The sequence below is a fragment of the Bombina bombina genome, chromosome 2 (assembly GCF_027579735.1).
Source record: "Bombina bombina isolate aBomBom1 chromosome 2, aBomBom1.pri, whole genome shotgun sequence".
Taxonomy (NCBI): domain Eukaryota; kingdom Metazoa; phylum Chordata; class Amphibia; order Anura; family Bombinatoridae; genus Bombina; species Bombina bombina.
In genome coordinates, this window is record NC_069500.1 from 754,195,970 (window position 1) to 754,223,822 (window position 27,853).

The 27,853-nt window shown below is 39.8% G+C and overlaps 1 protein-coding gene across 2 annotated transcripts in view; it reads left to right on the forward strand.

Moving 5' to 3' along the window:
• Positions 1-27,853, forward strand: part of LOC128649529 (guanine nucleotide-binding protein subunit alpha-15) — a 146,092-nt gene that overhangs the window by 83,642 nt on the left and 34,597 nt on the right. For both annotated transcript variants that reach the window (XM_053702864.1, XM_053702863.1), the window contains exon 3: positions 26,972-27,126. In XM_053702864.1, coding sequence (XP_053558839.1) covers positions 26,972-27,126 — 155 coding nt within the window. The remainder of the gene's footprint in view (positions 1-26,971; positions 27,127-27,853) is intronic.

Below are 27,853 nucleotides of genomic sequence, written 5' to 3' on the forward strand. Positions count from 1 at the left end.
CTCTTAAGCTAGCTAACTCATTTGTTTCTGATGCCATTGTTCATTTGACTAAACTAACGGCTAAGAATTCCGGATTCGCCATCCAGGCGCGTAGGGCGCTATGGCTCAAATCCTGGTCAGCTGATGTGACTTCAAAGTCTAAATTACTCAACATTCCTTTCAAGGGGCAGACCTTATTCGGGCCTGGTTTGAAAGAAATTATTGCTGACATTACTGGAGGTAAGGGTCATGCCCTTCATCAGGACAGGGCCAAATCAAAGGCCAAACAGTCTAATTTTCGTGCCTTTCGAAATTTCAAGGCAGGTGCAGCATCAACTTCCTCTGCTTCAAAACAAGAGGGAACTTTTGCTCAATCCAAGCAGGCCTGGAAACCTAACCAGTCCTGGAACAAGGGCAAGCAGGCCAGAAAGCCTGCTGCTGCCTCTAAGACAGCATGAAGGAGCGGCCCCCTATCCAACAACGGATCTAGTAGGGGGCAGACTCTCTCTCTTCGCCCAGGCATGGGCAAGAGATGATCAGGATCCCTGGGCGTTGGAGATCATATCTCAGGGATATCTTCTGGACTTCAAAGCTTCTCCTCCACAAGGGAGATTTCACCTTTCAAGATTATCTGCAAACCAGATAAAGAAAGAGGCATTCCTAAGCTGCGTACAAGATCTCCTTGTAATGGGAGTGATCCATCCAGTTCCACGGACGGAACAAGGACAGGGGTTTTATTCAAATCTGTTTGTGGTTCCCAAAAAAGAGGGAACCTTCAGACCAATTTTGGATTTAAAGATCCTAAACAAATTCCTCAGAGTTCCGTCATTCAAGATGGAAACTATTCGAACCATTTTACCCATGATCCAAGAGGGTCAGTACATGACCACAGTGGACTTAAAGGATGCCTACCTTCACATTCCGATTCACAAGAATCATCATCAGTTCCTGAGGTTTGCCTTTCTAGACAGGCATTACCAATTTGTATCTCTTCCATTCGGGTTGGCTACAGCCCCAAGAATTTTTACAAAGGTTCTGGGCTCACTTCTGGCGGTCCTAAGACCGCGAGGCATAGCGGTGGCTCCTTACCTGGACGATATCCTGATACAGGCATCAAGCTTTCAAATTGCCAAATCTCATACAGAGATAGTTCTGGCATTCCTGAGGTCGCATGGGTGGAAAGTGAACGAAGAAAAGAGTTCTCTATCTCCTCTCACGAGGGTTTCCTTCCTAGGGACTTAGGGAATAGATTCTGTAGAAATGAAAATTTACCTGATGGAGTCCAGGTTATCAAAACTTCTAAATGCTTGCCGTGTTCTTCACTCCATTCCGCGCCCCACGGTGGCTCAGTGCATGGAAGTAATCGGCTTAATGGTAGCGGCGATGGACATAGTGCCATTCGCGCCTGCATCTCAGACCGCTGCAATTATGCATGCTCAGTCAGTGGAATGGGGATTACACAGATTTGTCCCCTCTACTAAATCTGGATCAGGAAACCAGAGATTCTCTTCTCTGGTGGTTATCTCGGGCCCATCTGTCCAAGGGTATAACCTTTCGCAGACCAGATTGGACAATTGTAACAACAGATGCCAGCCTTCTAGGTTGGGGTGCAGTCTGGAACTCCCTGAAGGCTCAGGGTTCATGGACTCAGGAGGAGAAACTCCTCCCAATAAATATTCTGGAGTTAAGAGCAATATTCAATGCTCTTCTGGCTTGGTCTCAGCTAGCAACACTGAGGTTCATCAGATTTCAGTCGGACAACATCACGACTGTGGCTTACATCAACCATCAAGGGGGAACCAGGAGTCCCTAGCGATGTCAGAAGTCTCCAAGATAATTCGCTGGGCAGAGACTCACTCTTGCCACCTGTCAGCGATCCATATCCCAGGTGTAGAGAACTGGGAGGCGGATTTTCTAAGTCGTCAGACTTTTCATCCGGGGGTATGGGAACTCCATCCGGAGGTGTTTGCTCAATTGGTTCTCCGTTGGGGCAAACCAGAATTGGATCTCATGGCGTCTCACCAGAACGCCAAGCTTCCTTGTAACGGATCTAGGTCCAGGGACCCAGAAGCGGCACTGATAGATGCTCTAGCAGCTCCTTGGTTCTTCAACCTGGCTTATGTGTTTCCACCATTTCCTCTGCTCCCTCGTCTGATTGCCAAAATCAAACAGGAAAGAGCATTGGTGATATTGATAGCGCCTGCGTGGCCACGCAGGATCTGGTATGCAGACCTAGTGGACATGTCATCCTTTCCACCATGGACTCTGCCTCTGAGACAAGACCTTCTAATACAAGGTCCTTTCAATAATCCGAATCTACTTTCTCTGAGACTGACTGCATGGAGATTGAACGCTTGATCCTGTCAAAGCGTGGCTTCTCCGAGTCAGTAATTAATACCTTAATACAGGCACGAAAGCCTGTCACCAGGAAAATTTACCACAAGATATGGCGTAAATATCTTCATTTGTGTGAATCCAAGAATTACTCATGGAGTAGGGTTAGGATTCCTAGGATATTGTCCTTCATCCAAGAGGGTTTGGACAAAGGATTATCAGTTAGTTCTTTAAAGGGACAGATTTCTGCTCTGTCTATTCTTTTACACAAGCGTCTGGCAGAAGTTCCAGACGTTCAGGCATTTTGTCAGGCTTTAGTTAGAATTAAGCCTGTGTTTAAACCTGTTGCTCCTCCATGGAGCTTAAACTTGGTTCTTAAAGTTCTTCAAGGGGTTCCGTTTGAACCCCTTCATTCTATTGATATCAATCTTCTTTCATGGAAAGTTCTTTTTCTGATGGCTATTTCCTCGGCTTGAAGAGTCTCGGAGTTATCTGCCTTACATTGTAATTCTCCTTATCTGATCTTTCATTCAGATAAAGTTATTCTGCGTACAAAACCTGGGTTTTTACCTAAGGTGGTTTCTAACAAAAATATCAATCAAGAGATTGTTGTTCCATCATTATGTCCTAATCCTTCTTCAAAGAAGGAACGTCTTTTGCATAATCTAGACATAGTCCGTGCCTTGAAGTTTTACTTACAGGCTACTAAAGATTTTCGCCAAACATCTAACCTGTTTGTTGTTTACTCTGGACAGAGGAGAGGTCAGAAGGCCTCGGCAACCTCTCTTTCTTTTTGGCTTCGGAGTATAATCCATTTAGCCTATGAGACTGCTGGACAGCAGCCTCCTGAAAGGATTACAGCTCATTCTACTAGAGCTGTGGCTTCCACCTGGGCCTTTAAAAATGAGGCCTCTGTTGAACAGATTTGCAAGGCTGCAACTTGGTCTTCCCTTCATACTTTTTCCAAATTTTCCAAATTTGATACTTTTGCTTCTTCAGAGGTTGTTTTTGGGAGAAAGGTTCTACAGGCAGTGGTTCCTTACGTTTAAGTTCCTGCCTTGTCCCTCCCATCATCCGTGTACTTTAGCTTTGGTATTGGTATCCCACAAGTAATGGATGATCCGTGGACTGGATACACTTAACAAGAGAAAACATAATTTATGCTTACCTGATAAATTTATTTCTCTTGTAGTGTATCCAGTCCACGGCCCGCCCTGTCCTTTTCAGGCAGGTCTAAATTTTAATTAAACTACAGTCACCACTGCACCCTATGGTTTCTCCTTTCTCGGCTTGTTTCAGTCGAATGACTGGATATGGCAGTGAGGGGAGGAGCTATATAGCAGCTCTGCTGTGGGTGATCCTCTTGCAACTTCCTGTTGGGAAGGAGAATATCCCACAAGTAATGGATGATCCGTGGACTGTATACACTACAAGAGAAATAAATTTATCAGGTAAGCATAAATTATGTTTTCTTTCCAATGGCATGGAGAGTCCACAATTTAATTCCAATTACTAGTGGGAATTCAACTCCTGGCCAGCAGGAGGAGGCAAAGAACACCCCAGCAGAGCTGTTAAGTGTCACTCCCATTACCCATAATCCCTAGTCACTCTTTGCCTTATACATTGGGATTTCTTTCCAAGGTTGTATTAGATCGCAATATCAATAAGGGAGCTGTTGTTCTTTTTTGATGTTCTAATCCTTCTCAGAAGGAATGCCTGTTGCATAACCAGGATGTTGTGCATGCTCTAAAATGTTACCTTCAAGCAACTAAAGATTTTCAGCAATCATCTGCCCTGTTTGTGGGGTTTTTTCTGGTAAGCATAAGGGTCAGAAGGCCACTTCTTCTACTTTCTCTTTGGTTGAGAAGTGTTATGCCGTTAGTTAATGAGACCGCTGTACAGCAGCCTCCTAAGAGAATTACGGCTCAAAATTGAGCTTCTGTGGAGCAAAACTGCTAGGCATCTACTTGGTCCTCCTTGCATACTTTTTCAAAATTCTACAAATTTTATATTTTTGCCTCGGCTGAAGCTTCCTTTGGGAGAAAAGTTCTTCAAGCAGTGGTGCCTTCTGTTTAAGGCCGCCTGTCTTGTTCTCCCTCCCTTTCATTCTGTTTCCTCTAGCTTCAGTATTGGTTCCCACTAGTAATTGAAATGAAATTGTGGACTCTCCATGCCATTGGAAAGAAAACAAAATTTATGCTTACCTGATAAATTTATTTCCTGGTATGGAGAGTCCACGACCCGCCCTTAATTAAATTTAAGACAGCAGTTTTTTTGTATAAATCTCAGGCACCTCTATACCCTTGTGTCATCTTCTATTTCCATTTTCCGAATGACTGGGGATTATGGGTAATGGGAGTGACACTTAACAGCTCTGGGGTGTTCTTTGCCTCCTCCTTCTGGCCAGGAGTTGAATTCCCACTAGTAATTGGAATGAAATCGTGGACTCTCCATGCCAGGAAAGAAAGAGAAATTTATCAGGTATCTTTTCTTCTAGTGGAAGAACATTCAGGGTCTCTTCTCAATCTTCTTCGATCACATGGATGGAAGATAAACTTGGAAATGTGTTCTCTTACTCCAAGTACAAGGGTGAATCTCCTGGGGACAATCATAGACTCCATATCCATGAGAATATTCTTCACAGACCACAGATGTTGCAAGCTAACTTCTGCATGTCTTGTCCTCCAGGCCTCCTTGAGACCCTCAGTGGCTCAGTGTATGGAGGTGATCGGACTCATGGTGTTCTTTATAGACATCATTCCTTTTGCCAGATTCCATCTCAGACCTTTACAACTATGCATGCTGAGACAATGGAACGGCGACCATTCAGATCTATCCCAACAGATCGTGCTGGACAACCTGTCGAGAGACTTTCTCTCTTGATGGCTCTGTCCAGATCATCTGTCCCAAGGCACATGCTTCTTTAGACCGTCCTGGGAGATTGTGACTACGGATGCAAGCCTTTCCGGCTGGAGAGCCATTTGGGGTGTCAAGAAGACACAAGGCCTGTGGGCTCAGGAGGAGTCCTCCCTTACGATCAATATTTTGGAACTCCGGGCAATTTTCAATGCCTTGAAGGTTTGGCCCCTTCTGGGTTCGTCCCAGTTTATCAGATTCCAATCAGACAATATAACCTCAGTTGCCTACATCAACCATCAGGGGAGAAAGAGAAGTTCCTTGGCAATGAGAGAAGTATCTCAGATACTAGAGTGGGTGGAGACTCACAGATGTACGCTGTCAGCGATCCACATTCCGTGTGTGGACAACTAGGAAGCGGACTTCCTCAGCAGGCAATCCTTTCACCCAGGGGAATGGTCTCTCCACCCCGAGGTGTTTGCAGAGATATGCAGCGAGTGGGGGACGCCGTAGATAGATCTTTTATTTTTTTATTATTTAAATTTTTTATTGAGGTTAAACGTGAGGCATACAAGTGAGAAATCACAATAAGATGCAAATACATTTCAATGTAAAATGTTTGTGGGTAATACAAAAAAACCCCAATAGGAAACCATGTTATCATGCGGTAGTAAAATAGCTTGCCATATTAAATTCGAACCTTCCGAATTAATCCGAAGGTCACTCTTGGACCTTATAACAGAATGAGACTAATAATGAAAGTTATACTGGACTACAGGAGACCTATTTTGGGCTTCATGATAAACCTAATTTTAATTTTTATTTGCTTAAATATATATATATATATATATATATATATATATATATATATATATATATATATATATACTTAACAGATTGAACAGCACTGTATATGATGAGCTGTATAAGTTTATATGATATAGATGCCTACAGTGTGGATTCTGAGGAGGATCGCCATCTAGCTGAAATAGAGCTGGGCTATAGACTGTGTTTTGAAATTTAACACTTAGGCTTAGATACAACACCAATGTCCATTCTATAGACTTTGAGAAGACTATGATATTAACAGAGAGACTCCATATAATTAATATTATTACTGAATGATTTTCAAGTGTTTAGGCCGTTAACACTATATGAACATAAAAAGAGTTTGGACTACAAATCTGATAATAATTAAAAAAAAACATAGTATCACACACTGACATATTGGATGTATAGAGGCTTCTCAATTGTGTATCAACATAGTACAAAAATAAGAGGTAGAAAGTACATGTATGTAGACAAAACATAGTTTCAGAGCAACAGACTCAGCAAAGTACTATAAGCTTCAGACTATTAAGTCCTCATGAACAACTACATTACTATGTGCACATAAAGGGACATATAAGAACCTAAAACATACTTAGGATTAGGCGAGTTGCATATAGTCTGGAATATCCAATGTTCCCTACAAAAATATATTCTATTCTTTAGATGTAGGACATACCTATAGTGATAGGTTGAGTTACAATGCAGTATATGTAGAGATGGTCAATTGATTTCAGGGCTAAAGGAAGCTAGTCTCATCGCACAGGCTGCTTTTCAATGTGGACCAACTGATCTGATGTAGCTATACTGCCATCTAGTGGACTAGGGTGAAATGGAACATTGTGCTGAAAGCTAGCAAATATTATACTTGAACATCGTGTTGAGAGCTAACAAGTATTAATGTTGCATTTAAATATGCTTCAATCATGTAAAAAAGAATGGAGTACTTTCCAGTTGAAATTGTGATAGGTTCTAAAGTCATACAATAGGTGACGTAAATTAAGCAAACACAAATAAAAATATGAACACAAAGAACCAAAGTGCTGTAATATAGCCCTGTAATAGATTTATGTAGGTATATACTTTCTTAAACTTGCTTTAGGAGAGAGCTATTGCAGCAGACCCTAGACATTAAAACATGTATAACAGCACTGCTGTCCATAAAACGGCTAATACAGTTAAGACTGTATTGAAAGCAGAATAATTAAAGCATTCAGCCTACTCTCATGCGATCATACTGGACCCAGACTGAAGTCTGTTCAAATAGTAATGGACTGTCCTCTGGAGCTGTTTCTAGTCTGCCTCCTGGTCACGGAGGGCGAACGGACCTCCAGGGTCCCATCTAAAGTACAGTAAAGCTGCATAATAATGTAAGTGTAGCCTCTGCAACGCTTGCAAGGGTTGTTCCCCATCTCGAAGGAGCACATGCGGCCTCTGGATTGTTAAACTGGATACGCGATGTACATCATTGAATATCTATAGCCGCAGTTCTGTTCTCCAGGTGGGAGCGCTTGCAAGTTGCTGTCTGTGTTCGCTCTGCTCTGCGGCTCATCTGTTGGGAGCTTTGCAATTGTGCTGATATAGGCTTGGGGCAGATGTGTAAAGCTCTTCATAGCAGCCTCTGTTCTTTTCGCCGGCACTCTTGCATGTTGTATGTCAGTTCTATAGCTTTGTGTTCTGGATCCCCCGCAGGCACTATAAAAGTAGAATGTGGATGCTGGGGCCCCAAAGCACCACTGCTCCCGCTTTCCAATGTGCTGGGCTCAGTTGGAGAGGGTTGCTGAAACAGGCAAGTGCTGCTGCCATCATGTGCTGAAAAGAGCTTGTCTTCTAGGGCAGCGTGGTGGGTCGCAAGGAAGCTGCGTAGTTCCTCCAGGAAGATTGATGGGACCTCCATATTGAGTGCCTAATATTGAACGATAGGCGTAGATATGATTATCTTTGTTGTTTCAAATAAATACAGTGTCTTAGTGTCTTTAGTTTGAGAATTTATAGTGGCTCAAAGGCTGCTCATACCCCATATTAATGCTTGGGGGGGGGGGGGTGTTGAAGCCTTCCATGAGGGTTGCCATAGGCCTCAATGCTTCAGATAGATGTCTGGTGTTAAATTCGGCACTAACTTATACTAAAATGATCAGTAGAATCTGTAGAATCCAATCAGTAAGGCGTATAAGGTAGATGGCTTCATAAATATCTGATAATTGGCAATTCATCAGCATTCCAAACGCAGCAACCAATTTTGCTACCACTCAAGGTGCTGCCTGAAGACACGCCCCGCCGTAGATAGATCTTATGGCATCCCGCCTTAATATCAAGCTACCCAGGTACGGGTCAAGGGATCCTCAGGTGGAATTGATAGTTGCCCTTTCAGTACCATGGAGGTTCAGCTTCATATATTTTTTCCTCCATTACCACTTCTCCCTCATGTGGTGGCTCACATCAGTGATTCTGTTTGCACCATCGTGGCCGCGAAGGACGTAGTTTCTGGATCTGGTGGGGATGTCCTCATCTCCTCAGTGGAGGTTACCTTGTTGCAGAGATCTGCTGATACAGGGTCCCTTCGTTCATCAAAATCTAGATTCTCTGAGTCTGACTGCGTGGAGATTGAACGCTTAGTCTTAGCCAAGAGAGGGTTCTCTGAGAGTGTTATCAATACTCTGGTTCAAGCTCGTAAGCCAGTTACTTGTCGTATTTACCATAAAGTGTAGAGGACTTACTTGTACTGGTGTGAAGAGTATGGCCTTTTCCAGGCATAAGGTTAATGTTGCCAGAATTTTATCTTTTCTCCAGGATGGACTGGAGAAGGGTCTATCTTCTAGTTCCCTGAAGGGACAGATATCGACCCTGTTGGTGTTACTGAACAAGAGATTAGCTGAGCTTCCGGATGTGCAGTCCTTTGTTAAGGCTCTGACTAGGATCAGACCTGTGTTTAGATCTGGGGCTCCGCCTTGGAGCCTCAATCTTGTTCTTAGTGTTTTGCTGCAGGCTCCGTTTGAGCCTATGCATACTGTTGACATTAAATTGTTATCTTGGAAGGTTCTTTTTTTTTTGCTGGCTATTGCCTCTGCGCGCAGAGTTTCTGAGATTTCTGCTTTGCAATGTGACTCCTCTTATCCTGTTTTCCATACTGATAAGGCGGTTTTACGTACTAAATTAGGGTTTCTTACCTAAGGTGGTGTCGGATCGTAATATTAATCAAGAAATTGTTGTTCCTTCCTTGTGTCCTAACCCTTCTTCAGCGAAGGAATGCTTGCTTCACAATCTAGATGTGGTTTGTGCCTTGAAGTTCTGTCTTCAGGCTAATAAGGAATTCAGACAATCTTCCTCTTTGTTTGTCATCTATAAAGGGAAGTGTAAAGGGCAGAAGGCTACTAAAACTTTCCTATCTTTCTGGTTGAGGACTGTCACCCGATTAGCTTATGAGACAGCTAGGGCTTCCTCCTGGGCTTTTAAGAACGAAGCCTCCATGGATCAGATTTGAAAGGCGGCTACCTGGTCCTCACATACTTTTTCTAAATTTTACAAGTTTGATGTGTTGCTTGGGCTAAAGCAGCTTTCAGTAGAAAAGGTTTGCAGGCTGTGGTACCCTTAGAATAGGGTCTGCCTCTTTTTTTTGTTCCCTTCCGTTATTCATTCAGTGTCCTCTGGAACTTGGGTATAGTTTTCCCAACAGTAAGAAATTAAGTCGTGGACTCTTCCTGCCTTATGGAAGGAAAACATAATTTATGCTTACCAGATAAATTCCTTTCCCTTCTGGCAGGGAGAGTCCAGGACCCCCCCGTAATTTATTTTTTGATGGGCTGCTCCCTTTTAATATTATTTCTTCTGGCACTTTTATAGCCTGATGTTTCTCCTACTTTTCCTTGTTCCCTCGGCAGAATAACTGGGGGATAGGGGAAGTGGGAGGGATATTTAAGCCTTTGGCTGGGGTGTCTTTTCCTCCTCCTGGTGGCCAGGTGTTGTATTAGCCAACAGTAAGGAATGAAGTCGTGGACTCTCTCTGCCAGGAAGGAAAGGAATTTATCTGGTAAGCATAAATTGTGTTATATTTTTTTTATGAGGGTTAAAAGGTATATGGTATATGACAAGATATTTGACTGGAAAGGGCTATAGCACTTGTAAAATTAACCAGAGATCAGATCTCTGGTTAATTTTAAAAAATGCGCTCAAAATGCCCCCAAAATAATGTGTAGTGTATTTTATTAAAAAATAAAGATAGCAGCATCTTTATTTTTATTTTTTTTATAAACTAACTGCACTAGGCAGTATTTTGGTGGTAAATTTGACAGGAGTAGGGTGTTAGAAAAAAAAAAACGGCCCTGAAAAGTTTACATTGCGGTCTATGGGAACTGTGTGTTCCCAGTAAATATATGTGTATATGCTTATATACTGTATATATTATATATGTGTTAATATGTGTATATATGTGTATATACTGCGTGACTTACCCCCTTCGCTGTGCTTAGGTTCTTATGTCGTCTCTGACTACATTAGAACGAGGCACCTGTTGGAGCCTATGGAAGCACTCTCTCTCGTGAGCACAATGCTTCCCAGCAATGTGAACGTGAGCTTGCGTTCACATTGCACTTTACTTGCAATATCAGCACACATTAGCGTGCGCTGGTATTATTCAGTGGAGCGTTAATATCAATTGCACATAAGCAATATTTAGCGCTCCACTTGTAATCTAGCCCTTAGTGTGCAATTTGTAATCTGGCCCTAAATGTGGTGAGGTCTGATAGTAAAAACAGGGATATGGGATAGTAGACTAAACTAGTTGCAGAGGGTTATGCTATTTAATTTATATAAAGTTTGTTAATTACAATCTTTAGTGTACTGGTTTGTTTGTGATATTCAAACTTTTTTTTTTTATTTTAAAATGTTCTTGTTCTTTTAAAAATGAGAGGCAATCGTATCTTTAGTTTTGGCAACTTTTGAATTTATTCTTTACATATCTTAAGTTCCTTGCAAATATTATACACTGAAAAGTTCTTTAAAAGTGTATGATCTGTCTGAATCATGAAAGAGAAATGTACGGTTTCATGCCACTTTAAGTGAAGAAGAAACCTGAATTCCAACAGACAATGAATACTGAATTATTTATGTCATGTTTTTCTGTTGCTATAAGTATCATATCTGCTGCTTCTGTTAAAGGGACACTGAAGCCAAATTTTTTTCTTTCGGGATTCAGATAGAGCATGCACTTTTAAGCAACTTTCTAATTTACTCCTATCATCAAATTCTCTTCATTCTCTTGGTATCTTTATTTAAAATGCAAGAATGTAAGTTTAGATACCGGACCATTTTTGGTGAACACACTGTGTTGTTCTTGCTGATTGGTGGATAAATTCACGAACCAATAAACAAGTGCTTTCCATGTTTCTGAACCCAAAAAATAGCTTAGATGCCTTCTTTTTCAAATTAAGAAAGCAAGAGAACAAAAAAAAAATTGATAATAGGAGTAAATTAGAAAGTTGTTTACATTTGCATGCTCTATCTGAATCACAAAAGAAAAAAATAGGGTTCAGTGTCCCTTTAATGTATGTGAAAAAAAAACACAGAGAACATTGAAAAACTTGTTTCATATAGATTTCTGTGTTTATCTAGATGTTCATGATATATTGTATACTATATTATAGATGTGATAATTTAAAGGGACAGTAAACATCTTGTAATTGATGTTGTCTTTCTATAGAATGAATACTGTATTTACCTTAGACTAGGTGAACACAGTATTTTTTAAACAAATTAGCATTTTGTTTGCTGCAATTATTTTCAAAAGCCAAACTCCACCCACAACTTACCTTTTTTGGAGGAGCCAATCCAGGTTTGTGCATGAAGACAACAAGGCTAGCCACGGTCATTATGTCAGTATGAAGTGCATTGTTTTGTAGTTATTATTATGTTAAAGTGAATGTAAACTTGAGCATACTCACTCAAGTCATAGGATATAATTAAAAAAAATAGTGAGACTTTCATTCATGAAAACGGTAAATTATCCTGATCTTCTTAGATTTTTACATTTTAATGCCAGAAAGATAAGTGTCGTTCCTCTGACCGCCATAGTCCTCAGTTGATTAACAGATTACTCATCTGCAATACACTAATTGTTGTTTTGTGATGTTTTGGCAAAGGGGCTGAACGCCCTGGTGGGGGAAACAACAGTCAATGGATAGCAGATTAGTCATCTGTCAATTTTTGGTTTTAAAATGTAAAAATCTAAGAAGATTAGGATAAATTACAGATTTCATGAATGAACGTCTCACTAATTTTTTAAATTATATCCTATGACTTGAGCGAGTACGCTCAAGTTTACATTTACTTAAAAGAAAATTAGGGAAATATATGTAGCAGGGTTACCTTTGAGAAGTCTGCAGAGTGCATTTTCGGTTCTGAGAATTAGAAAAGCCACATTTTTCATAGCTTTATCGCATATATTATTTCTCTTGTAAGGTGTATCCAGTCCACGGGTTCATCCATTACTTGTGGGATATTCTCCTTCCCAACAGGAAGTTGCAAGAGGACACCCACAGCAGAGCTGTCTATATAGCTCCTCCCCTAACTGCCACCCCCAGTCATTCTCTTGTAACTCTCGACAAGATAGGAAGTATAAGAGATATGTGGTGAATTAGTGTAGTTTTTACCTTCAATCAAGAGTTTGTTATTTTTAAACGGTACCGGCGTCATACTGTTTTACTCCCAGGCAGAAATTAGAAGAAGAATCTGCTTGGAGGTTGATGATCTTAGCGGTTTGTAACTAAAGTCCATTGCTGTTCTCACGCATAACTGAAGAGTATAGGAAAGACTTCAGTTGGGGGAACGGTCTGCAGATTACCTGCTTTGAGGTATGTTCAGTATATTTATTTCTAGAGAGATGATAAGATCTAGAAAATGCTGACAGAGCCTTGTATAATTGAGGTAAGCCTGATGCAGTGATTTAACAACGACTGGGATCATGCTTACAAAAAAGGGTAATATTCATGTTAATACTCATATTTCTTAGTGACAAAAATGTTTACATGTTATATAGAAAGAACGCTTTTTCTCTGAGGGTGATAAATCGTTTTTTGGGGCCTAGTTTCCACATGGCTAGTCAGATACTCCTAGGAGTATTTTCTTAAGGCCCTCTGACATCGAGTGCATGGTGGGATGGGCCTATTTTTGCGCTCTAGATGCGCAGTTCATATTCAGACTGAGACATCCAGCTTCCCTAAAGGAGTCCTCTGGCATCTGAGGACCACTATAGAGGGCTTATTTCTTCCCTAAATCGTATTTGAGGCCAGGTAGGAGCCACAGCAGAGCTGTGGCAAGGTGTTTAACTGTTTATTAATGTTTTTTAACGTTTTTCAAATCCGGTTTGGGGCCTAAAGGGTTAATCATCCATTTGCAAGTGGGTGCAATGCTGCTTTAGTTCCTTATACACACTGTAAACATTTTCGAAGAGTTTACTACTTTTTAACACTGTTTTGCAGTTTATGTGATAGTTTTTTTCTCTTAAAGTACCGTTTTTGTTTAATTGCTGTTTCACATCTATTAAAGTGTTTTCCAAGCTTGCTGGTCTCATTACTAGTCTGTTAAACATGTCTGACATAGAGGAAACTCCTTGCTCAATATGTTTAGAAGCCATTGTGGAGCCCCCTCTTAGAATGTGTACCAAATGTACTGAAATTTCTATAAATTATAAATACCATATTATGGCATTTAAAGATTTATCACCAGAGGTTTCTCAGACTGACAAAAGGGAGGTTATGCCATCTAGCTCTCCCCACGTGTCAGAACCTATAACTCCTGCTCAAGTGACGCCAAGTACATCTAGCGCGTCCAATGCGTTTACCTTACAAGACATGGCGGCAGTTATGACTAATACCCTCACAGAGGTATTGTCCAAACTGCCAGGGTTACAAGGAAAGCGAGACAGCTCTGGGGCTAGAACAAATACAGAGCTTTCTGATGCTTTAGTAGCTATGTCCGATATACCCTCACAATGCTCCAAAGCCGTGGCAAGGGAGTTGCTGTCTGAGGGTGAGATTTCAGATTCAGGGAAGACGTTACTTCAGTCTGATTCTGAAATGACAGCCTTTAAATTTAAGCTTGAACACCTCCGCTTATTGCTCAGGGAGGTTTTAGCGACTCTGGATGACTATGACCCCATTGTAGTTCCAGAGAAATTGTGTAAAATGGACAAATACTTTGCAGTGCCTGTTTACACTGATGTTTTTCCAGTCCCTAAGAGGTTTTCTGAAATTATTACTAAGGAATGGGATAGACCAGGTGTTCCGTTCTCTCCCCCTCCTGCTTTTAAAAAGATGTTTCCCATAGATGTCGCTATACGGGACTCATGGCAGACAGTCCCTAAGGTGGAGGGTGCTGTTTCTACCCTAGCTAAGCGTACAACTATCCCCGTCGAGGACAGTTGTGCTTTCTTAGATCCTATGGATAAAAAATTAGAGGGTCTCCTTAAGAAAATTTTTATCCATCAAGGATTTATTCTCCAGCCTCTTGCATGCATTGCCCCAGTTACTGCTGCAGCGGCTTTTTGGTTTGAGTCTCTTGAGGAGGTTCTACAGGTGGAGACCCCGTTAGATGATATTTTAGACAGGATTAAAGCTCTCAAGTTAGCTAATTCCTTTATTTCTGACGCAGTTTTTCATCTAACCAAACTAACGGCTAAGAATTCAGGTTTTGCCATTCTGGCACGCAGGGCGCTATGGCTTAAGTCCTGGTCAGCAGACGTTACTTCAAAGTATAAGCTTATTAACATCCCCTTCAAAGGACAGGCCCTATTCGGGCCCGGCCTGAAGGAGATCATTTCTGATATTACTGGAGGAAAAGGTCACGCCCTTCCTCAGGATAGGTCCAATAAATTAAGGACCAAACAGAATCATTTTCGTTCATTTCGAAACTTCGAGTGGCGCAGCTTCCTCTAATGCAAAACAAGAGGGAAATTTCGCCCAGTCCAAACCAGTCTGGAGACCGAACCAGGCATGGAACAAGGGGAAGCAGGCCAAAAAACCTGCTGCCGCCTCTAAGACAGCATGAAGGAGTAGCCCCTGATCCGGGACCGGATCTAGTAGGGGGCAGACTTTCTCTCTTCGCCCAGGCTTGGGCAAGAGACGGCCAGGATCCCTGGGCATTAGAGATTGCTTCCCAGGGATATCTTCTGGACTTCAAAGCTTCATCTCCAAAAGGGAGATTTCATCTCTCACAATTATCTGTAAACCAGATAAAGAGAGAGGCATTCTTACGTTGTGTTCAAGACCTACTGGTTATGGGAGTGATCCACCCAGTTCCAAGGGAGGAACAGGGGCAGGGCTTCTATTCAAATCTGTTTATAGTTCCCAAAAAAAGAGGGAACTTTCCGACCAATCTTGGATCTCAAGATCCTAAACAAATTTCTCAGAGTCCCATCCTTCAAGATGGAGACTATCCGAACCATCCTCCCTATGATCCAGGAGGGTCAATATATGACTACCGTGGACTTAAAGGATGCTTATCTGCATATTCCGATTCACAGAGATCATCATCAGTTCCTCAGGTTTGCCTTCTTAGACAGGCATTACCAGTTTGTGACTTTTCCCTTCAGGTTAGCCACGGCACCAAGAATCTTTACGAAGGTTCTAGGGTCCCTACTGGTGGTTCTAAGGCCACGGGGCATAGCGGTGGCTCCTTACCTAGACAACATTCTGATACAGGTGTCGACTTTTCAAATCGCTAAGTCCCATACGGACATTGTTCTGGCCTTTCTGAGGTCTCACGGGTGGAAGGTGAACGAAGAAAAGAGTTCTCTCTCCCCTCTCACAAGAGTTTCCTTCCTAGGAACACTGATAGATTCAGTAGAAATGAAAATTTTTCTGACAGAGGTCAGGTTATCAAAGCTTCTAACTTCCTGCCGTGCTCTTCATTCCACTTCTCGGCTGTCAGTGGCTCAGTGTATGGAAGTAATCGGCCTAATGGTAGCGGCAATGGACATAGTTCAGTTTGCCCGCCTACATCTCAAACCACTGCAACTTTGCATGCTCAATCGGTGGAATGGGGACTACACAGATTTGTCCCCTCTGCTAAATCTGGATCAAGAGACCAGGGATTCTCTTCTCTGGTGGTTATCTCGGGTCCATCTGTCCAGGGGAATGAATTTCCGCAGGCCAGAGTGGACTATAGTGACGACAGATGCCAGCCTTCTGGGCTGGGGTGCAGTCTGGAACTCCCTGAAGGCTCAGGGTTCGTGGACTCAGGAGGAAGCCCTCCTTCTGATAAACATTCTGGAACTGAGAGCGATATTCAATGCTCTTCAGACTTGGCCTCAACTAGCTGCGGTCAGGTTTATCAGATTTCAGTCGGACAATATCACGACTGTAGCCTATATCAACCATCAGGGGGTACAAGAAGCCCCCTGGCAATGTTGAAGGTTTCAAAGATAATTCTATGGGCAGAGGTTCACTCTTGCCATCTCTCAGCTATCCATATCCCAGGAGTAGAGTACTGGGAGGCAGATTTTCTAAGTCGGCAGACTTTTCATCCGGGGGAGCTCCATCTGGAGGTATTTGCCCAGCTGATTCAACTATGGGGCAAACCAGAACTGGATCTGATGGCGTCTCATCAGAATGCCAAGCTTCCTTGTTACGGGTCCAGGTCAAGGGATCCCCAGGCAGCACTGATAGATGCTCTAGCAGTGCCCTGGTCCTTCAGCCTGGCTTATGTATTCCCACCATTTCCTCTCCTCCCTCGTCTGATTGCCAATATCAAGCAGGAGAGGGCTTCTGTGATTTTGATAGCACCTGCGTGGCCACGCAGGACTTGGGGGGGTAGTTATCAAGCCGTCTACTTTTCTGGCTTCGCCGGCCCAATACGTCCGCCTAAGCTCGCCAACCTTCGCCGCCGCGGACCTTAAAAAATACGCCTAAGTTATCAAATAAAGCTGTCAAAAAGCCGCGGGGCGATGAGCAGCGGACTGTGAAAGTTATCACTCATCCGATCTCGCTGCCCTTCGGCTTTTTCCCAGCTTTATTGCTAGCCTGTCACTAAGCACTCACACTAAACTGCACTGTTCTACCCCCTATACCGGCGCCCCGGAGCCTCCCGCAACTAAATAAAGTTACTAACCCCTAAACCGCCGCTCCTAGACCCTGCCGCAACTCTTATAAATGTATGAACCCCTAAACCGCCGCTCCTAGACCCTGCCGCAAGTCTTATAAATGTATTAACCCCTAAACCGCCGCTCCCGGACACCGCTGCCACCTACATTATACCTAGTAACCCCTATCCTGCCCCCCCTATACCGTCGCCCTCTATTATAAAATTATTAACCCCTATCCTGCTGATCCCGCACCTCTCCGCAACTAAATAGTTTAACCCCTAAACCGCCGCTCCATGAACCCACCGCAACCTATATTAAACCTATTAACCCCTATCCTGCCCCCCCCTACACCGTCGCCACCTATAATAAATTTATTAACCCCTAATCTGCCCCCCCTACACCGTCGCCACCTATAATAAATTTATTAACCCCTATCCTGCCCCCCACTACGCCGCCGCCACTGTAATAAAATGATTAACCCCTAAACCTAAGTCTAACCCTAACCCTAACGCCCCCCTAACTTAAATATTAATTAAATAAATCTAAATAAATTAACTCTTATTAACTAAATGAATCCTATTTAAAACTAAATACTTACCTTTAAAATAAACCCTAAGATAGCTACAATATAATTAATGATTATATTATAGCTATCTTAGGATTTATATTTATTTTACAGGTAACTTTCAATTTATTTTAACCATGTACAATAACTATTAAATAGTTATTAACTATTTAATAGCTTACCTAGCTAAAATAAAGAGAAATGTACCTGTGAAATAAATCCTAACCTAAGTTACAATTACACCTAACACTACACTATACTTTAATAAATTATTCCTATTTAAAAATAAATACTTACCTGTAAAATAAACCCTAAGATAGCTACAATATAATTAATAATTATATTATAGCTATCTTAGGATTTATATTTATTTTACAGGTAACTTTGTATTTATTTTAGCTAGTTAGAATAGTTATTAAATAGTTATTAACTATTTAATAACTACCTAGCTAAAAGAAATACAAAATTACCTGTAAAATAAATCCTAACCTAAGTTACAATTAAACCTAATACTACACTATCATTAAATTAACTAAATAAACTACCTACAAATAACTACAATTAAATACAATTACATAAACTAACTAAAGTACAAAAAATAAAAAAGTAAGTTACAAACATGTTAAAAATATTACAACAATTTTAAGCTACTTACACCTAATCTAAGCCCCCTAATAAAATAACAAACCCCCCCAAAATAAAAAAAAATCCCTACCCTATTCTAAATTAAATAAATTTCAAAGCTCTTTTACCTTACCAGCCCTTAAAAGGGCCATTTGTGGGGGCATGCCCCAAAAAGTTCAGCTCTTTTGCCTGTAAAAGAAAAATACAACCCCCCCCAACATTAAAACCCACCACCCACATACCCCTAATCTAACCCAAACCCCCCTTACAAAAACCTAACACTAATCCCCTGAAGATCATCCTACCTTGAGTCGTCTTCACTCAGCCGAGCCACCGATGGAACTGAAGAGGACATCCGGAGCGGAAGAAGTTAATCCTCCAAGCGGCGCTGAAGAAATCTTCCATCCGATGAAGTCATCATCCAGGCGGCGCTGAAGAAGTCTTCGATCCGGCCGATGTCATCTTCAAAGAGGCGCTGAAGAGGTCTTCTATCCGGGCGAAGTCATCTTCCAAGCCGGGTCTTGAATCTTCCTTCCGCCGACGCGGAACCACCTTCTTCACCGACGGACTACGACGAATGACGGCTCCTTTAAGGGACGTCATCCAAGATGGCGTCCCCTCAATTCCGATTGGCTGATAGGATTCTATCAGCCAATCGGAATTAAGGTAGGAAAATCTGATTGGCTGATGGAATCAGCCAATCAGATTCAAGTTCAATCCGATTGGCTGATCCAATCAGCCAATCAGATTGAGCTCGCATTCTATTGGCTGATCGGAACAGCCAATAGAATGCGAGCTCAATCTGATTGGCTGATTCCATCAGCCAATCAGATTTTTCCTACCTTAATTCCGATTGGCTGATAGAATCCTATCAGCCAATCGGAATTGAGGGGACGCCATCTTGGATGACGTCCCTTAAAGGAGCCGTCATTCGTCGTAGTCCGTCGGTGAAGAAGGTGGTTCCGCGTCGGCGGAAGGAAGATTCAAGACCCGGCTTGGAAATGACTTCGCCCGGGTAGAAGACCTCTTCAGCTCCTCTTTGAAGATGACATCGGCCGGATCGAAGACTTCTTCAGCGCCGCCTGGATGATGACTTCATCGGATGGAAGATTTCTTCAGCGCCGCTTGGAGGATTAACTTCTTCCGCTCCGGATGTCCTCTTCAGTTCCATCGGTGGCTCGGCTGAGTGAAGACGACTCAAGGTAGGATGATCTTCAGGGGATTAGTGTTAGGTTTTTGTAAGGGGGGTTTGGGTTAGATTAGGGGTATGTGGGTGGTGGGTTTTAATGTTGGGGGGGGGTTGTATTTTTCTTTTACAGGCAAAAGAGCTGAACTTTTTGGGGCATGCCCCCACAAATGGCCCTTTTAAGGGCTGGTAAGGTAAAAGAGCTTTGAAATTTATTTAATTTAGAATAGGGTAGGGATTTTTTTTATTTTGGGGGGTTTGTTATTTTATTAGGGGGCTTAGATTAGGTGTAAGTAGCTTAAAATTGTTGTAATATTTTTAACATGTTTGTAACTTACTTTTTTATTTTTTGTAACTTAGCTTTTTTTATTTTTTATACTTTAGTTAGTTTATGTAATTGTATTTAATTGTAGTTATTTGTAGGTAGTTTATTTAGTTAATTTAATGATAGTGTAGTATTAGGTTTAATTGTAACTTAGGTTAGGATTTATTTTACAGGTAATTTTGTATTTCTTTTAGCTAGGTAGTTATTAAATAGTTAATAACTATTTAATAACTATTCTAACTAGCTAAAATAAATACAAAGTTACCTGTAAAATAAATATAAATCCTAAGATAGCTATAATATAATTATTAATTATATTGTAGCTATCTTAGGGTTTATTTTACAGGTAAGTATTTATTTTTAAATAGGAATAATTTATTAAAGTATAGTGTAGTGTTAGGTGTAATTGTAACTTAGGTTAGGATTTATTTCACAGGTCCATTTCTCTTTATTTTAGCTAGGTAAGCTATTAAATAGTTAATAACTATTTAATAGTTATTGTACATGGTTAAAATAAATTGAAAGTTACCTGTAAAATAAATATAAATCCTAAGATAGCTAGAATATAATTATTATTTATATTGTAGCTATATTAGGGTTTATTTTAAAGGTAAGTATTTAGTTTTAAATAGGATTCATTTAGTTAATAAGAGTTAATTTATTTAGATTTATTTAATTAATATTTAAGTTAGGGGGGCGTTAGGGTTAGACTTAGGTTTAGGGGTTAATAATTTTATTACAGTGGCGGCGGCGTAGTGGGGGGCAGGATAGGGGTTAATAAATTTATTATAGGTGGCGACGGTGTAGGGGGGGCAGATTAGGGGTTAATAAATTTATTATAGGTGGCGACGGTGTAGGGGGGCAGGATAGGGGTTAATACATTTAATATAGGTTGCGGCGGGTTCAGGGAGCGGCGGTTTAGGGGTTAATACATTTATTATAGTTGCGGTGGTCTCTGGGAGCGGCGGTTTAGGGGTTAATATGTATAGAGTAGCTTGCGGTGGGCTCCGGGAGCGGCGGTTTAGGGGGTAATAACTTTATTTAGTTGCGGCGGTGTAGGGGGGGTCAGATTAGCGGTGTTTAGACTCGGGGTACATGTTAGGGTGTTAGGTGTAGACAGCTCCCATAGGAATCAATGGGATGTCTGTCAGCAGCGAACTTGTACTTTCGCTATGGTCAGACTCCCATTGATTCCTATGGGATCCGCCACCTCCAGGGGTGGCGGTTTGAAAACCAGGTACGCTGGGCCGTAAAAGTGCCGAGCGTACCTGCTAGTTTTTTGATAACTAGCAAAAGTAGTGAGATTGTGCCGCACTTGTGTGCGGAACATCTGGAGTGACGTAAGAATCGATCTGTGTCGGACTGAGTCCGGCGGATCGAAGTTTACGTCACAAAATTCTACTTTTGCCGGTCTCGAGCCTTTGATAACTAAGGCGAATCAGCCTCGCCACAAATACGCTGCGGAATTCCAGCGTATTTGAGGTTGACGGCTTGATAACTAGGCCCCTTGGTATGCAGATCTGGTGGAAATGTCATCCTTTCCACCATGTACTCTGTCACAGAGGCAGGACCTTCTACTCCAAGGTCCATTCAAACATCCAAATCTAATTTCTCTGCGGCTGACTGCTTGGAGATTGAACGCTTGATTTTATCAAAACGTGGTTTCTCCGAGTCGGTCATTGATACCTTAATTCAGGCTCGAAAGCCTGTCACCAGGAAAATCTATCATAAGATATGGTGTAAATATCTTCATTGGTGTGAATCCAAGGGTTACTCATGGAGTAAGGTCAGGATTCCTAGGATATTATCCTTTCTCCAAGAAGGAATGGAGAAGGGATTGTCAGCTAATTCCTTAAAGGGACAGATTTCTGCTCTGTTTATTCTTCTGCACAAGCGTCTGGCAGATGTTCCAGACGTTCAGGCGTTTTGTCAGGCTTTAGTTAAAATCAAGCCTGTGTTTAAACCTGTTGCTCCGCCATGGAGTTTAAATTTAGTTCTTAAAGTTCTTCAAGGGGTTCCGTTTGAACCTCTGCATTCCATAGATATCAAGCTTTTATCTTGGAAAGTTCTGTTTTTGGTAGCTATCTCTTCGGCTCGAAGAGTTTCAGAGTTATCTGCCTTACAGTGTGATTCCCCTTATCTGATCTTCCATGCAGATAAGGTAGTTTTGCGTACCAAACCTGGGTTTCTTCCTAAGGTGGTATCTAATAAGAATATCAATCAGGAGATTGTTGTTCCGTCACTGTGTTCTAATCCTTCTTCAAAGAAGGAAGTCTATTACACAATCTTGATGTGGTTCGTGCTTTAAAGTTTTATTTACAAGCTAATAAGGATTTTCATCAAACATCTCAATTGTTTGTTGTCTACTCTGGACAGAGGAGAGGCCAAAAGGCTTCGGCATCTTTTCTTTCTTTTTGGCTGAGAAGCATAATCCGTTTAGCTTATGAGACTGCTGTCCAGCAGCCTCCTGAAAGAATTACAGCTCATTCCACTAGAGCGGTAGTTTCCACATGGGCTTTTAAAAATGAGGCCTCTGTTGAACAGATTTGTAAGGCGGCAACTTGGTCTTCGCTTCATAATTTTTCTAACTTCTACAGATTTGATACTTTTGCTTCCTCGGAGGCTATTTTTGGGAGAAAGGTCTTGCAGGCAGTGGTGCCTTCCGTTTAAGCGCCTGCCTTGTCCCTCCCTTCATCCGTGTCCTAAAGCTTTTGGTATTGGTATCCCACAAGTAATGGATGAACCCGTGGACTGGATACACCTTACAAGAGAAAACAAAATTTATGCTTACCTGATAAATTTCTTTCTCTTGTGGTGTATCCAGTCCACGGCCGCCCTGTCACTTTAAGGCAGGTGTTTTTTATTTTTAAACTACAGTCACCACTGCACCCTATAGTTTCTCCTTTTTTTTTGCTTGTCTTTGGTCGAATGACTGGAGGTGGGGGTTAGGGGAGGAGCTATATAGACAGCTCTGCTGTGGGTGTCCTCTTGCAACTTCCTGTTGGGAAGGAGAATATCCCACAAGTAATGGATGAACCCGTGGACTGGATACACCACAAGAGAGAAATTTATCAGGTAAGCATAAATTTTGTTTTTAAATACCTTAATACACTGTAAAGTAAAATAATTACAATTAAATTTCCACTTTACCCTCAGATAACTTTTATATATATATATATATATATATATATATATATACACACACACACAGTATATACTGTCTGTATAGCTTTTCATTCTGTATTGGCTTGTTTAGATTTATAGTCTTGGTAACTGTATTACTTTAATTAACTGTATTATAAAAAAGTTTTTTAGTAAAAGTATCTATATTTTTCTGTTTTTTTCTGTTTTATTTTACATTGTAACATAGTAGATAAGGTTGAAAAAAGACAGAAGTCCCTGAGTTACCTAGAAAAATCTTAATTTATTTACAATAAAAGCTCCAGTTGATCTTAGATTAATCCCATTAAAAAAGTGAATTGTTTAATACCAGCAATCATATCCCTGAAATATGTTTCTAACCTCTTATCAAAAAACAATTTTCTTGAAATAAACTAAGCTTCCGCCATCTCTGTATATGGGCCTTGATTATATTTATATAAAGTAATCATGTTGCCTCTCAAGTGCCCGTTTTGCTAGAGAAAACAGGCCAGTTTGGCTAATCTCTCATCATATCTTAAATTCTCCAATCCCCTTATTAGTTTTGTGGCCCTTCTCTGAACTTTTTCTAAGCCTGCCATGTCATTTTTTGAGATCGGTCCCCAGAGCTGCACTACAGACCAAGGTGAGGTCTTACCAGGGATTAATACAGTAACATATACCATATACAAGTAGAAAACCCTTTATCCAAACTGTTTAGGACTGTAAAAGGTTTGGCTTTCAGAATAGTTTAGATTTTGGGATATTTGAATCTTTAAAATTGGACAATTTTGAGAGGGATGGAACCAAGTGTAAACAATAATATCTTACGCCAATTATCAATATTACATGTCATAATACAGATTATACATGCAAAATAAAAGTTTACTATCTTTCTGATGGTACTAAATAATAATGATATAACAGTACTGTTATCAGAAAAGTAATATTTGTTGTTTTAAATAAATATAGACTATTATTTGCATTTTAGAACACAAAAAAACAGACACAGACAGAGAAGATTGTTACTTACAGGCAGGGAAAATAGTAATTTTTGATTATTTTATTAAAAATAAATATATTAATTAAAATGTTTGGATTTTAAAATAAGTTTGGATTTTGGATTTATGGATTTGTACCTGTAGTGATTACATCTTTAAATTATAACTTGTTACCCAAGAAGGACTACTGGATCAACACAGATTTAGGGGCATAATATTCATATTCTGCATGCTTGTTCTGGTCCACTGTACTTTTTTGTAATTTGCATTTACTTAAAGGGACAATCAAGCCCAAAATAAACTATCATGATTTAAATAGGGCATGCAATTTTAAACAACTTTCCAATATATTTTTATCATAAATTTTGCTTTGTTCTTTTGGTATTCTAAATTGAAAGCTCAACCTAGGTTGGCTTATATGCTAATTTCTTAGACCTTGAAGGCCACCTCTTATCTAAATGCCACACACAGAAAATAAATGACAGTGGCGCTAACACCCTCTTTAAATATAATAAAAACACTAATGTCAATTCTTACAACCACATGTATAATTTCTAAAAAATAGATAAAAACCTGTATACAATTATATGATATTTAAAAGACTATAAAAATTAAAAATAGAACAAATGGAATAACAAAAACGTTTTACCACTTTCCAAAGAAATGTCAGTCCATAAACCACTAGAGTCCTCTGCTGCTTGTTAACCAAATGGATCCTTCACACCAAATGAAGTAGGGCAAAAAACTTGAATTCTGAAAGAAAAAAGCGCAAAGAGAGACTCAAGTGCAATAAATAACACAGACGCTGCTGCTCTTAAAAAAATGCACTTACAATGTTTATTAATAATAAAGCAGGTATAAAACAGTTTTCTCCTTCAAGGTAATTAATCCAAATACTCAGCTGCTCCGGTCTGTTTTCACAGCCTTACAATGTCCGCTCCCTTCTGATGTCCACCGGAACTTTCAGTGTAGGGGAAATCCTTGTTGATGGGGCTACGGTAGCCCTGAGAGTCCAAAAAGCAGAGTGTTCTATTCTTAGAACTACGGCTCCTCTGCAGATCCAAAATTCAGTCCTGTGGTACCTCTACGCGTTTCTTCTGCTATCGTGCAGACTTTCTCAAGAGGATGAAGAGTCTAATGCTGAGTGGATTCAATATCCATCCCAATAAAAACCCTCATAGTAAATCCTATTGGTTGAAATTTCCTCTGTGTAATATGGGTAAGAAATGCTCACTGGGTCCTAGAGACCAAGTTATAAAATGCTACGTTCCTTTTGCACATAACAAATAATGTGTACAGTTAATTACAACACATCTATAGTTAATAAAAGCAAAAGACAAGGGACAATTATTTTGCACAAAAAATTATAACAATAATACAAAACTCCTACCACTAGATAAAATTTAATAAAGCAAAAAATATATTAAAAGTTGATACAACGTGTGTTAATGCATATACTAAAAATCCCTGCAAACTAAACAATATTCATCTATGTATACTTAATATCTACACATCCAAAATTAGTATATGTTGCAATCCCAAAAAACAAATAATTAACCCAACAAATGTAACAACAATACTCTGATCCTACAACTAGGTTTAATTCGATGAAGCAAATATAATTAAAAATTAAAACAAGATATATTTATGCGCATATCCTTGCAGCTTAAGCAAGATTCATCTCTATATATGATGAGCATTCACAATCTGGAAAACACATTTTTATTCTCTATGTATATATATGTGTATACCTTTCCTACTAAAAAGGAGTGATTTAATCCTAAGTATCCAAGTTGATCTGGAGTATAGAGGGATGGATCTACAAAAATGTGTTTAGAAAATTTGATAGTATGTACACTGTCATCTCTATTTAGGTATCATCCAATTAATTCTATACAATTATTAAAGGTTGTTTAAAATTTATTTAAAAATTGTTTAAAATGGAAGGGAAAAGAGGAGGAAATAATTATTATATAAACAAGAATTATTAAAGGAACCTTAAGAATATCTAAAAAATGTCAGATTTTTTTATATATTAATTACATAAAAGCTGCTATGTCAATGTCTATGTTTAATCCTTTTGGATGTAAACTATTGAGCTTTTGGATCCAAAAAGTTTCTTGTTTTCTTAGGCTCATCAACCTATTGCTACAACTCTTAGGTATCCAATCAATTGCTTGAATTTTTAGAGACCTAGAGTCTCCCCCATGATGTTCCAGAAAATGTAATGGTACACTGTGATTAACTACTTTCTCTTTTATATTATATAGATGTTCTGTCAGTCTACTTCTTATCTTTCTTTTGGTGCGCCCTACATAAATTTTATTACACCCACAAGTTAGGAGGTACACTACATATGTGGTGTCACATGTACACCTACTCTTGATATTAAAAGACTTAATGCCTTCGCTGTCTTTAAAATGACTATCTTATCTAAATGCATTTTGATAGTTTTTCCGCCACTAGAGGGCGTTAGCTCAATGTTATCTATATGACACACGTGAACTAACGCACATTGTGTTACCTAGGAGTCAGCACTCATTGGCTTAAATGCAAAGCTGTCAAAAGAACTGAAATAAGGGGCAGTTTGCAGATGCTTAGATATAAGTTTATCACAGAGGTAAAAAGTGTATTATTATAACTGTGTTGCTTATGCAAAACTGGGAAATGGGTAATAAAGGGATTATCTATCTTTTTAAACAACAAAAATTCTGGTGTCTGTCCCTTTAATTCTACTTGTCAAATCAAATCTCAGTCCACTGTTTCTTCTAGTTTGCTCTTCCCAGCACACAGCTAGTAATTTTATAATTTTTCTGTGGATTGAACAAAAAGTATTAAATATATACAATCGGACCTACTGAGGTTTGCACTTAGAAGCCCCCTAGTAGGGTTGGTTGGCCGTCACTTACTAAAAGGCTCTATATGGGTGAAATGAAGAGATTTCCCTGTATTATAATTTTTTCCCTAATTTTAATGTATTAGGTTTTATAGTCTAATGTTAGTGAGTGATTAAATACTACTATTCTCTATTTCCTTCTCCAACACATTTCTCTTTGCGCAGGTGAATGCAAGGTTAATACAAGATTTGGATTCCATTAAAATGCAGAAGATTGAGAAGCATCATGCTGAAGCAATTAGCAAATTGTGGAGTGATTCTGGAATCAAACTTTGCTATGAGAGAAGAAGAGAATTCCAACTGTTGGACTCTGCTAATTAGTAAGTTAACAAAAAGTGCGAGTAGAACATATCACAGTGAATAGAATCAACTGTTAATGCAATCTGTTTACTGTTAATCTTTTTTACAAAGAAGAAAACTTGTCAGAGTTGCATTCTAACATAAAAACATATTGGCAAGAGACACATAAATCTGTAGACTTGTATCTACAGATAATAAACCATTCTTTGGAAAGTGGTGAATATAGTTGTGATATAAAAATAGAATCACAAGAATATCAAATTTTAATTAAATTGATATTCACATAAGTTTTACTAAAAATATATGCACATACCAATATATAGCTAACTAGATAGATGATAGATAGATACACCTCACCTCCCCCGTTCTGAAGTGCACACACTATCACTTACATGTGTACAACTATATATATAAATTAGCAATTGAGCTAAAGTTTAAATGCAAAGTGCAAGGATGAGTAAATAATGAAGTAATATTATGTTACTAATAAAAACAACAGATGGATGTTTTTCCAGACAATTTTAAAATAAAAGAAATGCATTGTATTATTGTGATGGCAACTGGGGCATCTGTGGTATATAAGTACTGGCAACCTATGGCCATAAAGCGTTAAAAAAGTAGTGATAACTTTCATTAGAACCATGTATTTTGCAAATAAAGCATATTGTGAAATACTCTAGCAGAATTTAAAATGTGTTGCTGTTTTTTTATTTTACTGAACTATCTCTTTAAAGTAAGCCACAAATT